Source organism: Melitaea cinxia, chromosome 11 (genome assembly GCF_905220565.1).
Source record: "Melitaea cinxia chromosome 11, ilMelCinx1.1, whole genome shotgun sequence".
Lineage (NCBI taxonomy): Eukaryota > Metazoa > Arthropoda > Insecta > Lepidoptera > Nymphalidae > Melitaea > Melitaea cinxia.
In genome coordinates, this window is record NC_059404.1 from 5,269,165 (window position 1) to 5,284,644 (window position 15,480).

At 32.0% G+C, this 15,480-nt stretch overlaps 2 protein-coding genes and 1 long non-coding RNA gene across 3 annotated transcripts; 2 read left to right on the forward strand and 1 right to left on the reverse strand.

Moving 5' to 3' along the window:
* Positions 1 to 3,924: 3,924 nt before the first annotated feature.
* On the forward strand, positions 3,925 to 5,010 carry LOC123657933. The gene is made up of 2 exons (XM_045593417.1): positions 3,925 to 4,109; positions 4,385 to 5,010. Exons 1-2 carry the CDS (start codon positions 3,998 to 4,000, stop codon positions 4,924 to 4,926), a joined length of 654 nt encoding a protein of 217 aa, XP_045449373.1. The 5' UTR covers positions 3,925 to 3,997; the 3' UTR covers positions 4,927 to 5,010.
* Positions 5,011 to 6,840: 1,830 nt separating this feature from the next.
* On the forward strand, positions 6,841 to 14,319 carry LOC123657786 (mannose-6-phosphate isomerase). Its single transcript, XM_045593297.1, has 7 exons — positions 6,841 to 6,923; positions 7,714 to 8,041; positions 8,910 to 9,051; positions 9,232 to 9,402; positions 9,703 to 9,870; positions 12,397 to 12,599; positions 14,046 to 14,319. Exons 2-7 carry the CDS (start codon positions 7,724 to 7,726, stop codon positions 14,250 to 14,252), a joined length of 1,209 nt encoding a protein of 402 aa, XP_045449253.1. The 5' UTR covers positions 6,841 to 6,923; positions 7,714 to 7,723; the 3' UTR covers positions 14,253 to 14,319.
* On the reverse strand, positions 11,062 to 11,858 carry LOC123657787. The gene is made up of 2 exons (XR_006743767.1): positions 11,739 to 11,858; positions 11,062 to 11,230 (listed from the first exon to the last, which is right to left on the reverse strand). It is a non-coding gene; the product is annotated as an uncharacterized LOC123657787 (long non-coding RNA).
* Positions 14,320 to 15,480: the final 1,161 nt, after the last annotated feature.

Here is a 15,480-nt window from a genome sequence, read left to right on the forward strand (position 1 = left end):
GGGCCCGCCCCCTATGTCCCTCATCCCTTGCGAGATCGGGGTAATATGTATACCAACCAATGGTAGCGCTTTTTACGTCAAATCCAGCCCACTAGGCGGGAACGCTGGAGCAATTGATTCTTCGACATTAAATAACGTTAACTTTAAAAAGCTAGCATTTTTTAAACTTTTCTATTGATGTTTAAAAAAAAAATATTCATTCCATTATTTTATAATTGTTTTAAAAGTTTTGGTATATTTTTTCGCATCTTTCAGAAAACGTAATTTCAACATAAAAGAGGTTTATTAATTTTCTCACTAAGGTCATGACATTTTAACTTGTGTAGTCATTTTGATTGTTAACTACTCTGTTTATGCTAATACAACTGATCACTGCAAAATGTAGTTTTTTGTCGCCCGAATAAAAATATACCTAAACTTTAAGCTTACCTTCTTCAAATTTAACTTTTATAGTTTAAATGTTTAAGAAATATCTCGTAAAACATTAACGAACTTACATAACTATTATTATTATAAAAATTATAGTGAAAAAATCGTGTAGGTAAGTATGACACAACCTCACACACAACTCCACAAACCATGTTAAAATATTTAATAAGTAATTTAATCTTATACTATTAAACGAGCAATGCTTGTATTATATATAAAATCTGAATCTCGGAAACGGCTTCAACGATTTTCATGAAATTTAGTATCCAGGGAATTTCGGAGGAGAGAAATAAATCTAGCTAGGATTCATTTTTAGAAAATATCGTTTTGTCCCTGTTTTTAATCAATGAAAAAATAGCTACAATATCGTTAGAATATAAAGGCAAATTTCGCACTCGTCAATTAAGTTGTAATAGCTCAGCGGATGCAGGCGCGGATGTGGATCATTCGTAGCTGACATATCGGATTTAGATACGAATGCGGATGTCAGCGGTTTTTAACATAATATTTTAATTTTATGGTCTTAAGTGAATGAAAATCGATTAATCCTTAATACGCTTTCTTTAATTATATTTTGAGAACATACTTATTTAAAATAGTTTGAATTTCTTATACTAGCATCTATACATATAATAAAATGGCAGGAAAATCAAAACTGTACATTGAATATTTTTTTTAAAGAATACTGGGGGTGTGATCTGCAATCGATACCGAAGCCAAAAATATAGTTTTTAGAATTTTTGTCTGTTTGTCTGTATGTATGTCCGGGATAAACTCAAAAAGTACTGCATGGATTTACTTCAAATTTGGCACGAATATTATTAAAAAGTCGGGTCAACATATAGGCTACATATTATCACTCTATCACCTACGGGGAACGAGCAGTGAACCTTTATTTCTTCAACGCATTCTGTAACAACGTGTAATCTAACGACGCATATTTGAATGTTGTTGTTATTATGTTAATAACCATGCTATAAGCTAGCTTTACACTATAAATAAAGAAATTCTGTATTATATTTAGTATCAGCATTGCACCCGTGCGAAGCCGGGGCGGGTCGCTAGTTTTAAATCTAATTTTATATAATGAAAAAAATGTTTAATAGTTAAATAAAAAAAATTGTTATTTCTCTTTAAAAAATTGTAATATTACAGCCTTCTCAGCCTTCAACCTATATCTTAGTGAGTCATTTGAACTTAGCTCAACTAAATATATATTTTCTGGGAACGCTGGTTTTTAATTTTTTAAACTAATTAGTGTGGACGTTTCATTTGCGAGAATTTTTATAAAATATTTTTTTTACAAAATATTTTTTCTGTATATTATAAAATGGGTCCATCTATTACTTCTTGTTGGTGGCAGCATTTTTATACGCTTTTTACTCAAAATTTACGTTAAAATATTCTTCAAAAACATGACTGAAACTTGAATGAAACTTGAAAAGGAATCACATCCATAATATAGGTAAACAAAACTAAGAAAATCCATAGGATCTTGGCACAAATATGTGCCTTTCTTTCATGACATCATTTGTTTCAAATCCAGATCCGCAAATCTGCATCAATTCATGCCATGCAGATGTGAATGTAGATGTCTAAGTCAATGCGGATGATCCGCATTTGTAGATGCGGATGCGAATAATCACAATAACGGTAGTATGTAGGTATTTCATAATAAAATTAACATATTAAATTCTGCTGCTATAATTAGCTAGTAATATGCGACTGGTAATATTGTATAATAAGTATAGATACGCACACGGTTATCTATTCCTACTGCAAGCAAATTAATGCTCGTGGTATAGGTACGCAGTCTGTTGATAGAACCACTTTTTTTCAATGAATATGTATAAATAATTCTGATATATAAATAAATACATATATACCGCACCCAAACTCGAAACGGGAATCGAAATTTCAACCCCAGGGGCAGAAAACAGGGTTACTGCAAACAGCGTCAACGGGCAAGTTAGAAGTTTCTTTTCAGGATACATGACTAAATTTATCGTGGTTGAGAATTGAAGGTTTTTGAAATTGAAACTAGAATTGGCATTGAAACTAGCGCCAAAAACAATCCTGTACGATATTCTACCAGCAGCATATAAGTTAGTAGGTACCTACTGATATTGTATTTGCGAGGAGAACGTTAGCGCTTCATGCAACTATGATTTATCGCTCACAAGGCTATTGTTCTTAGCATGTAACGAAATCGCGTAAATAAATATTGACCAAATGTAATTAAACTTCGAAAAATCTTAAATTAAATTTTATATAAAATACGACTAACATTTAAATCCTTCTTTATATTTTTTAACCGACTTCCAAAAAAGGAGGAGGTTCTCAATTCGACTGTATTTTTTTTTTTTTTTTTTATGTATGTTATATCAGAACTTTTGACCGGGTAGACTGATTTCGACAAATTATGTTTTAATCGAAAGGTGGTGTGTGCCAATTGGTCCCATTTAAATTTATTTGAGATCTAACAACTACTTTTCGAGTTATATCTAATAATGCGTTTTTACTTGACGCTTTTTTCGTCGACCTACGTTGTATTATACCGCATAACTTTCTACTGGATGTACCGATTTTGATAATTCTTTTTTTGTTGGAAAGGAGATATCCCTAGTTTGGTACCCTGATAAGGAAACCAGGATCTGATGATAGGATCCCAGAGAAATCGAGGGAAACTCTCGAAAATCCGTAATAACTTTTTACTGGTTGTACCGAGATAATTTTTATTAATCTAATCGAAAGCTGATGTTTATCTTGTGGTCACGTATAAATTTTATTGAGATCTGATAACTACTTTTTGAGTAATCTTTGATAACGCGTAGTTGCTTGACTATTTTTTCGTCTATCTACGTTGTATTACTTGTCGATGTAATTGAAGTCGGTTTTTTTTTCGTTTGCGAGCAAACACAATTATTAAGCTTATTTTAGTAGCAACGAAGCTCATTAGGACGATCCGCTCTGGTCTAGCGCTGCGCGTGCTGTGTTAGCGCCTACACACCGGTGGTCGCAAGTTCGGTTCGATTGACTCTAACATATAAACAACAAGCTTATACTAATATAAACTGATTATTCGATGAACTAGAAGTAAAAAGGTTATTCCTTGAAATGTAATAGGTATGGGTATAGACAATTTTCTGTTTACATAAATCATAAGTAGGCTTATTTTTATTTGACCTTTTTTAAACAAATAAATTAATCACACACACATTACACACATATACGTATAATATTTATTATTTTATACTGTTTAATAGTAATTCTCGATTATAACTACGTGTTTCTTAATGTCATGAATATATAGGTAGTTTATTTTTTCTTCTGTCTATTTCGACTTATATATTGTGCGTAATAATTCTTATTCAATTATTTTTCTTTAAGCCCATATAAGTAATATTTTCTCCGTTCATGTTAATGTACCTATCGTAGTTGTAGGCAGTACCTATATTAATTATTCATCTGTGGTTATAATTTTTTCGCGCATTCGGTAGATACTAAATAGAAACATCGATACACGTCATTTCAAAAAGATTATTTCATATGATTATTACCAATCGCTATGACAAAAGACATTCAAAGAATTGTTATTGTTTGCGCATTATTCATTTTTTCGGTCAACTCTACATTTGCACTACATAGAGACACGTCTAATGGCTGCAACAATATAAACCGTAAGTTTATGTAGGTACCTACCTATGTGCGTTGTATTGTACGTACATTTCATAAATGTTGATTGCATAGTAGCTATGTCACACCTATATAAGTCACACCTATATAATATATATATATAAATTGAGAATTCAGTAAGGCTTACTCAATTCGGTTAAATAGGAATTTAAGTACCTAGGTAGTTGTTTAAAATTTGAATCAAGTTTTATTACAAGTAATACAAATGTAATATAAAGATTTTAATTGAGTTTTTAGACATTTTTACTGAATGTTTCAGGAAACCAAAAGGATCAATGTTTAGAACGAACGAAAAAAATGGCTTATTTCGGAAATACGCTACGAAAAATTAAAGACACTACGCATGAATTCGGAAAGAACATTTATGATCATTTAAACGTAGGTTTCAAAAGTCTCCTAAATGAAGATGATATTCGACAATACGAGAAGTTAGTTATAATGAAAAAATATCCTTATTTAGATATTCATGAATTAGACATGAAATATTTCCCATTCGCTTCAAAAAAAGGTATAAATAGTGATCGTTTGTATTTGGATCGAGGAGCTCAACATGAAGCAAGCTTTAGTGATCTCGGAGAAGATAAAATAAATGTAGAAATAACAAACAGAGGTCTCTCTGGCCTTGTCATTCCACCACACTTGTCTAAGCATGGAATGATAGATTCAAAAAGTGCTATAAAATCGGATGAAAACTCCGATAACTTTATTTTGACCAAAAAATCACCTAATTCAAATGTCTTGCGAACTTTGACAAGGGACATTAATGAGTACTTCGATAAAAGAAATTTTCCTGCACTTTAAGTCTCTTCTTACCAATAAGATAAAGTACCAAGTGTCAGTGTGTAAGAAGTATTATGTGTCTTAAATAAACGCATCTATTAATAGTAAACTTTTTTATTTTATTTTTTCAAACAAACATACAAGAAAAAAAAATCTTATTTGTTATTAAATTTTATCTTCATGAATGAATAATAAATAAGTAAAAGCTTCAACTTCTGTGTCAGGGGACCAGAAAACCAAGCAATAGGTACTTGTGCATTTTACTTTGGCAAAATCGCCCAGACCACGGCAAATAACTGTGTAGCTCATAGAAATGTTTGCAAGAGCGGGGATATAATCCTCAACCGCCAGCGCAACAGCCAGTGCGCTGCACCATCGCGTCGTTATCATAAATGAAATCTAACAATATTATTATGAAACAACTTTTTTGGCAGCAACCATGGTCACGGGAGGACCATGGTTGCTGTAAAGTATCCGAAACGTCGGGAATCAAAAGTTAATAATAAACCGCGATAAAATCCGAAAAAAGTTGTTTCATTAAATGAGTAAAATTCGCGTAAACATTAGAAAACTATATTATTATGGTAAGAAGGCTAAATCCGTCTGAATGTCCCAAAAGCTCATTATGGATAGAGATCCACATGATGCCCCCTGTTGAATAACATATGAATATATTTATATTAACTGTTGAACATATGAACTGTAGACTGACGAATTCCTGGAAACCACACTGGTAGCTTAATACCTCAGAATACAGAACAAACAAGTTTTTTCTGTATTCTGAGGTTAATACACGGGTTGATGGCAAGAAACAGAGATATCGACGTAAATTAATATAGCTTTTTGGGCGAATGATCTATGTACTGTAGAGATATTTCCATAATTTTATACGCCTTTATACGTAACTTGAGGTCTCGCTTCTTATAAATTTGTATTTTATACAAAAATATCAATTATTTTTATAAATAACGTTAACAAAAGTTTCACTTTCTAAATCGTTACACACCAAGCCACGTTCCATTTCACAAATGTGTCCCATCATGTGTATCATCTGAGTTCCATCATCAAAAAATTAATAAAATGTATCTTTAACCGACTTCCAAAAAAGGAGGAGGTTCTCAATTCGACTGTATTTTTTTTTTATTTTTTTTTTTATTTTTTATGTATGTTACATCAGAACTTTTGACCGGGTAGACCGATTTCGACAAATTTTGTTTTAATCGAAAGGTGGTGTGTGCCAATTGGTCCCATTTAACTTTATTTGAGATCTAACGACTAATTTTCGAGTTATATCTAATAATGCGTTTTTACGTGACACTTTTTTCGTCGACCTACGTTGTATTATACCGCATAACTTTCTATTGGATGTACCGATTTTGATAATTCTTTTTTTGTTGGAAAGGAGATATTTCTAGTTTGGTACCGTGATAAGGAAACCAGGATTTGATGATGGGATCCCAGAGAAATCGAGGGAAACTCTCGAAAATCCGTAATAACTTTTTACTGGGTGTACCGATTTTGATAATTTTTAATTTAATCGAAAGCTGATGTTTATCATCTGGTCACATATAAATTTTATCGAGATCTGATAACTACTTTTTGAGTAATCTTTGATAACGCGTAGTTGCTTGACTATTTTTTCGTCGATCTACGTTGTATTTACTTGTCGATGTAATTGAAGTCGGTTTTTTTTTCGTTTGCGAGCAAACACAATTATTCATATCAAGTAAAACAATAATAAATACCTAATACTATAACAACGAATCCCAAAATTTACTTAATTATTTAAATATAACGTTGTCTACGAGTATCACAACACTTAATATTTAGCTGTGTAACAATAAGCATAAGCCCTTAAGCCGATAAAAATCGACGTGACATTGACATTCGTACAAAATTTACATTTGATCTGGCAAAGTGGCAAATGACAGTTTAGATTTTGACATCAGTAAATTGTTTCTAATTTGAACTGCTTAAGTGCTTAATAAATACTTCCCGTTTCACAGTTTATAGCTCTTGTAAGTATATTACCAGATATTAACCTACTAACGCTTAATGTAAGCTCTCCAGCCTATCGTAGACCACTGCTAAACAGAGGCCTTCCCGAGCTTGCGCCAAACTTCCCGGTTCTCTGCAGCCCTCATCCAGGCCCCACTGACGATCTTACTTGCGACAGAGGTGACCAGCCCACTGCTACTACAACTTGCTTATTTTTCAGGCTATGTTGAGTACTTTTTGTCTCTGGCGGATATTTTCATTTCTGATCCTATCTTGGAGAGAGACTCCAAGCCTAGCCCGTTCCATTTTACGTTGAGTGACTTTGAATCTGTGGACTAGTCCCTTCATTAGTGTCCACGTCTCAGCACAGTATGCCAAAAGGACACATTGCCTGAAGACTTGTCTTTAAACATTGGGTAATCTTTCTAGTGAAGACTCGGCGAAGCCTACCAAACGCCGCCTAGCTCCATCGAATCCTGTAATCATCTTCCTTCTCGAAGCTGTTTCGGCCTAGTTGAAATGTAGGTAGACATAATCCTGAACAACCTTGAGAACTGTGCCATCGACTGATACCAGTCTGGGTATGACTTGTTTGCTAAACATAACTTTCGTTTCATTTCATCATTTCATTTTTCGTTTCTTTCGACTTATTTAGGCCGACCAGCATTTGGCTCAACTCTTCCAATATTTTCAAAATGATGACGATATCATCTGCGAAATGAAGTTAAAAGATATTCAAATTAATAAAGTTAATGTACTCTTACTAAGTAAATATTAGTTACAACAACTTAAATCTTGTGTATCTTTTAGTTCAACCGTAATGGAATTACAGTGCAAAGTACAGAACTATGAATGGGGTAAGCTAGGATTAGAAAGTGCAGTGGCAAAATTATTATCTAATGGCAATCCAAATATCAAGATTGATCCTGAAAAGCCATATGCGGAATTGTGGATTGGAACACATCCAAATGGACCATCTCTTATAGTAGAGAGAGATATACTTCTATCTGAGTATTTAAAAGACAATCAAGATGCGGTAGGTCCTGATGTAAAGAGAAAATTTGGAGTCACAGTGCCTTTCCTATTAAAAATATTATCAGTGCGAAAAGCTCTGTCCATACAAGCTCATCCAAAAAAGGTAAATTTACTTTTGTATTTATTAATTATTGAGAGTACCTTAAGGTAAGGCCCCAGTTGTTATCATCAACATTTTATGCTGATTGTTACTCATAGTAGGGAAGAATATATCCACCAAAACACAGCAGAGCAGCACAGTGAAGAAGCTCCAAACCTTCTCCTACATAGAGAAAAAGGATTATTAATTAATTAAAAGTAATTTTTTTTTAATTACACACATTTCATCCTGTAATATCCCACTGCCATAGGCCTCTTTCTTCGTGTAGGGAAAAGATTGTACCTTCATCCATTGTGGGTTGGCCAATATATTCCCACTATGAGCAACAACATTGTTATCAGGTGTTTATGATAACAACCTGGACCGACAGCTTAATATGCTCTCTGGCACGTAATGGCACAATGGCCAATATGGCACACACACCACTGCCCCAGAGCGGTTGTTATTTAATAATTTATTGTTTAACATGATTGTTAAGCTATTAATCATTCTTTTAGCAATAAAGTATAAAGCTAGAAATATTTTTGTTAATCTTATCATGTATTGTTTTATTATCATGCATTAGTGCTAACTACATAAATAAAAGCTAATGGTTGGCTGATGTCATTAACCTCCTTAAAAAAATACTGTGTTAAAAATAGCTGGATACTCTTATACTTTAACTTTATTGTGTATAATTTGTAAACGATTTCATGGATGTTGCCAACAATTTAATGAGCATGCTATTTGAATTAAAGTGAATTGATAGATTTCTTGATAGAAAAAGTGTTAGTATTAAAACAATCTTCTATCAAGGACAACTATATAAAAATGTTAACTCTTTACATAAGTCTTATAAAATTCTTAAGTTTTGCTTTGTTTGTCATTGCAGGATCATGCAGAAGAACTACATAAGAATTTTCCTGAAATGTACAAAGATGCTAATCATAAGCCTGAACTTGCCATTGCTCTTACTCCATTTGAAGCTTTATGTGGTTTTAGGCCTGTTAAACAAATAAAAGAGTTCTTAAAAAGTAGGTTTTATTTATATAGATATATATTTTTCTTATACGTAACGGTGAATACTCAACCAATATTCATTAATTTTAAATTTTCTGAATATGTTTTTTAATATAGTAATTTAATGGAGTTTAGAGATTTTAATAAAATTGTATGATTTTTATTTTATTTTTATCATTTATTCTATCTTACAGAAGTACCTGAACTTGCACAAATATTAAATCAAGATATTTTAAACTGTTTTCTTAATGATGAATCTGGAAATGAGAAACTGTTAAAAGAAGTTTTTCATTCCCTAATGAGCTGTGATAAAAATGTGATAGCTTTAAGTTTAGAAAATTTCCTTTCAAGGATGGATAAAAAAGGTAATTTTAACATTTCTGGTCTTAATAATCTATTGTAATATTAAATGTATTTATATGTTAAAAAAGTAGTGAAATGTTAGTATTACAATAGAGTTCTTAAGAAATACCTATAATGTTTTATAATCAAATTTGAAGAGGTATTTTGAAAAAGAAATCTAACATTTAATTTACAGTAGTAGTCATTTTGAAACTCCCTATATTATATATTAAGGTTGCAGAAACCATGGTCACGAGGATATATCATCTATTGATACTTAATAATAAATTTATAAATAACCATAACATTATTTGTTTCAAAAGATGCTGAAACCCAGACATCACTTCTGTATCCACTTGTGAAACGACTTCATGACAACTACCCAGGAGATGTAGGTTGCTGGGCACAGTACTTCATGAACTTCATTACATTAAGTCCTGGACAAGCAGTATTTTTAAAGCCGAACTTACCACATGCATATTTGAGTGGAGGTAATTTCATTTTGTTACTAAAAATAATACATTTTTGATTTACAACCATATTTCAATTCAAAGAAACTGGTGCCAGTTGTAATCAAAAATATCGCATTGTGAATTTCGTGGTGATAGGGTAACTTTCTGCCCTCGTACAATAAAACATCATGGTAAGCTCCAACCCTTCTCCTACATGGAAAAGGAAGTCTTTGCCCAGCAGTGGGAAGTAACAAGCTGATATAGACAAAATTTAATTGACTATGGAGACCTATGTCCAGCAGTGGACTGCGATAGGCTGAAGTGATGATGATGAACAGAGTAGTAGGCTTTTATTGATTGATTGATTCAGTCTGTAACATCCTACTGGGCATGAATCTCTTTCTCCATGTCATTATGGAGAAGTGTCAGAGCTTAATTCACCATGCTGCTCTACTGCGGTTTGGTTACTACTTTAAACTTTTTTAATAATAAATAATTGTGTTTGCAAGCAAACGAAAAAAAAACTAACTTCAATTAGGTATATCGACAAGTAATACAACGTAGGTAGACGAAAAAATAGTCAAGTAAATACTCATTATCAAAGATTACTCCAGAAGTTGTAATCAGATCACAATGAAATTTAAATGTGGCCACATGATAAACATAAGCTTTCGATTAACTTAAGAATCATTGATCTATAAAAAACCCTACATGCACAGTCTCATACAAAAGTAAAGCATAAAAGTGTCGCAAAATATGCTCCGAATTAACAAAAGGACTTAGGGTAATGGTATAGAGATACTTTTTTGGAAATTCAACCTTACGCACATGACTTAAAGTTGTATTTACAAAGCAGTGTACAAAAACCAAAAAAAAAATTATGACCGAAGTTTGCCGGTAGGACAAGACATGAAGTGAGTCGAGTATAGTTTTACACTTTATATTTTTTATACATTAACTTAGTCTTAGTTTAAAGTTTCTATATGTTGTGTGTTCTAAAAAAATATATTTACAATTTTATGATAATAGGTTATCATTTTACTTATTACATTAAACTAAATAACTAGTTATATTAAAACTTACAACTTACTTACAAAAATACTTACAAGTTATAATTTTAGGATTAAAACAATATGTACAAGTACAGTAATAGTATCCAGTTTCTGGTAATTATTTTATTTCTATGAATATTGGGAATTTGGGATTATCTGTTGAATAATAAATCGGATAATTGTGTAAAAACGATTAATGCCTTTTGCGGTAACATACATGTCTTCATCAAAAAAATGTTTGGAACAAACAACGCTTGAATAATTCGGCTTCAAAAAATCTTCACGCCTTTGCTGGCTGACGATTGATGTCCATTCTCCACGTGCGTCGTATTGGGTCACGAGGAAAACTAAAAGATAAACATTAAAGATAAAATATGCAAATAAAACAATTCGTATGTTTCAATAGATTCACGAGATTTATACCAGATAACCCACCGCTAATCGAACACAACATTCTTATAAAATTATTGAATGAAATCATTAAAAAAAAACGCTTCCTCCAACTTAGTAATGCGGTTATCAACAACACGTTTATGTATACGGAACAAAATTCGTTGTTACCATCTGCAACCGTTCTATGAAAAGTTCCGATATGTAAAAAAAGAATAATAAAAAGAAAAAATAATAAAAAATCGACTCCATTGAAAAGAACTGGTTCAATTTCTATTATTCGACTAAATTAATATGCGATTGTAATGCATTGTTCTTACACTGAAAAAGCGGCCATTGAAATTTGGCGCATTATAATTAAGTTGTTGAGTGAAAATTTAAGACAAATGAAATCAAAATCACATATTACTCCCTATATTTAGTGATATAGACATCAAAAACAAATCAATAAACTCTTTTACTTACCGAAAGTACGATATTCCATCCTTTTTTTGCTTCCTTGATGTAATATTTTTACAATTTTTAAAACAACACTTCGGCATTTTTAACGTCTTTTACACGTGCAGTGACACGAGCGACCCGATACTCTTTGATTGAAATGAGCACACAACGTGTGCTCTTTTGGCGGACGGTTTTGAGACGCTGATTGTGTAGCTAGGGTTTTTTTATAAATCAATGTTAAGAATCATCAAAATCGGTACACCCGGTAAAAAGTTATGCGGATTTTCGAGTTTTCCTCGATTTCTCTGGGATCCCATCATCAGATCCTGGTTTCTTTATCATGGTACCCACACCAGGGATATCCCCTTTCCAACAAAAAAAGAATTATCAAAATCGGTTCATAAACGACGAAGTTATCCGCGACCATACATAAAAAAAATTTAAAAAAATATATATGTATATATTATATACGGTCGAATTGAGTAACTTCCTCCTTTTTTGAAGCTGGTTAAAAAACACTAAAAAAAATTTGTTCTCAGATTGTGTAGAATGTGATACATAAAAAAAATTTAAAAAAAAATATTATATGTATATATATATATATATATATACGGTCAAATTGAGTAACTTCCTCCTTTTTTTGAAGTCGGTTAAAACACACTAAAAAAAATTTTTTTCTCAGATTGTGTAGAATGTATGGCATGCTCTGATAATGTTGTCAGAGCAGGTTTAACTCCAAAATACATAGATGTCCCGACACTAGTTGAAATGTTGGACTACAAAAGCTATAAACCAGATGAACTTTTATTCAATCCACAACTTGAGAATGAAAACAGCTGTATATGGAGACCGCCTGTACCTGATTTTGCAGTTGTGAAAATTAAAGTAAGTCACAGTATGTAGTTTTAAAAGTAGTTTTTGTTGTTTACTCTTGAAGAAATGATGTTAAGGCGCGCGGTGTGAGAAAATGAGAGTGAAATCGTTTGAAACAGTAACAAGACCTTTCGCGTCCAGTCGTTGCGGAGCTGGCACACACACTTTATAATTTTTTTGTTAAATGTTTAATTAAAATGGATATTTATGAAATCATCTATATATGTATAAAGTTATGAATACAACCTAAGTATAACGTAACAACTTGGGATTGCATTGCAATCCGGCGGATCTGGTATCATTTTGCGCTTACCGGATCTGGTGCCAAATGCAGGATCCGGTGACGACATTTTTTGAGAAAATAATCACTATAAACAGAGCGTCGTTATCAAGTCTTCGAGTCTTGACGCAGAGATAGAATATTCGATCGATATAAATGTGTTACGGTGATGATATTCAACTATATTTACAGCTGTAACATCACCGAACATAGCAATGTGTTGCTGACGTATAATACGTCAGTATTATACGATAGTTAAATAACTTCGTAATAATAAGTATAATAATTATACATGCGTGCAGAATGGCAAGAAATATTGAGATTCAAACTAGGGACGGTATGGAACCTTGCAACTGTAACCGACACTATCGGATATCCGAAATAAAACTATCCGTAACCTTAACATAAACGGACAAAAGTTTCGGATAATTTCGTAGAGGGTATTTCTGACCGAACAAAATACAGACCGGATCCGGCCAGATTGAAAACGACACCAGATTACTATCCCTAGTAATAACCACTTATATCGGAAAAAGTTTTTTCTAGTTTAATATATCGACACCAGCAATTTATACTAAGCTAACTCTTAAAAGTGAACTTTACAATACAGGCTTATAAAAGGGAAAAACGTGATACCTTTTATATTAATTAAGAAACTTATTTGAAATTTGGTATCTTTAATGGTTAATTTATTCATTGCAATTTCACATTTTTTTTTATTACATATAAAAACACATTTTATCAAGTTCGCATTCAAAAAACAAACTTATCGAAAAGTCGAATTGGCGTAGTATAAATTGTTGGTGTCGATATGTCATATTGTAGAGTTTCTGTATCTACGCAGCTAGCTTTGTAGGTACTGTTTTCAATACACAGGATTAATAAAATAGTAATCAGTTTCTACTAGATTTACACTTACAGGACTAATTTCTATTTATTTAACGATAAACTTTTTTGCATTTTCATTACTTCCTTCAATAAGACTATTACACTTCACGTCTTAATGGTTAACATCTTCTTATTGGTATTTAAATCACTTTCCTAGGTGGAAGAACCCAGCTATTTTGAAAGACATTTTTTTTTTATATTTCAGATAAAAGTTATAATTATATTTATTTAAAAGTGTAAATTGTATTTCTTTCTATCTGAACAATAAGAACACTTTTTTTTTAATTTAGGTGGAAAGTGGTGACTCCTACAATACAAGAGTTCGTCCCAGTCCAAGTGTAATTATAATTACTGGAGGATCAGGAGAAGCTTGTGATACAGAACCAATTTCAATTAGACCCGGTGTTGTTTTATTCTTGAAAGCGAGCAGACAATTAACTATAACACCCTCGGATGGGTCAAGTGTTGAAGCATTTCAAGCAATTTGCAATATTTGATTGTTAAAAATACATAACACATAGCTATATAGTATATACACAGTTTTAATAAAAAAATGAAATTATATTCATACTTTTTAAGTTTTAATAGTTTATATTTGAATTTTTTATTTTATACTTAATTTTTTTTAATTCAATGTTACCAACTAAGAAAAATAAATTGAATATAATTTGTGCCTAATATTATAAAATAATGTAATTTTATATTATTTTTCGTCATAAATTATGTGTTTATTTAGTAAAATAGTGTTATCTATAGTTTTAAAAATTTTATAAATATAATTGTTAGGAGAAAGTGTTCCTTATCTGATATTTACATAAAAATAAATGACATTATATTTATTCTGTTATCTTTGTAATATTTTATTTTACAACAAACTTCAATTGATACTGATATACTGTATGGTTATGTACATTTGACGATGCGTTGGCGCAGCGGTCACACCACTGCCTGTTGCGCTGGCGGTTGCGGGTTCGACCCCACTCACGACAGCTATTTGTATTTTCCATATTTATTGTGTGTGTTCCCGGACCCCCGACACAAGAGAAAATCCTACTTGGGGCCTTGGAGTGTGAGGCGTTTATTTATTTACTTCCGTACCATGTTTACGGGTCCAAAAAAATAATATAAAAATTAATATTATATATATAGTGGTCATAGCGACTAGTTGATAGGCTTGCGGTCGCGGGTTCAATACTCTCACATTTTGAATTTTTGTATAGGCAGATACCGTACAGATATTTGTCGTTGTTATAAAATATAAAAATGAATCGATGTTTTAATATAGCAACTGGACCAGAATTTACTTATGTTACAATCGGGACCAACAGCAAAACGTGTTCTTCGAGGTATGGTCGGGAGAACCACAAGTAAAGATACTCAGACCAGAAAAAAATATTTGCATAAAGACAAATATAATTTAAGTTAAGGCGCCTTCACCACTACAGCCAATTTAAAAAAAAAAACAACATGATTGTATATCATTATATAGTATAAAACAAAGTCGCTTCTCTCTGTCTGTATGCTTAGACCTTTAAATCTACGCAACGGATTTTGATGAGGTTATCATTAGTAAATAGAGTGATTGCAGATGAAGGTTTATATGTATAATACATGCATAATATAGTAGAGGAACACTAATAGTTTTTGCAACCGTGCGAAGCCGGGGCGGATCGCTAGTATCATAATAAATACCTATATCATATACTTTCTTACTAAAAACACTGC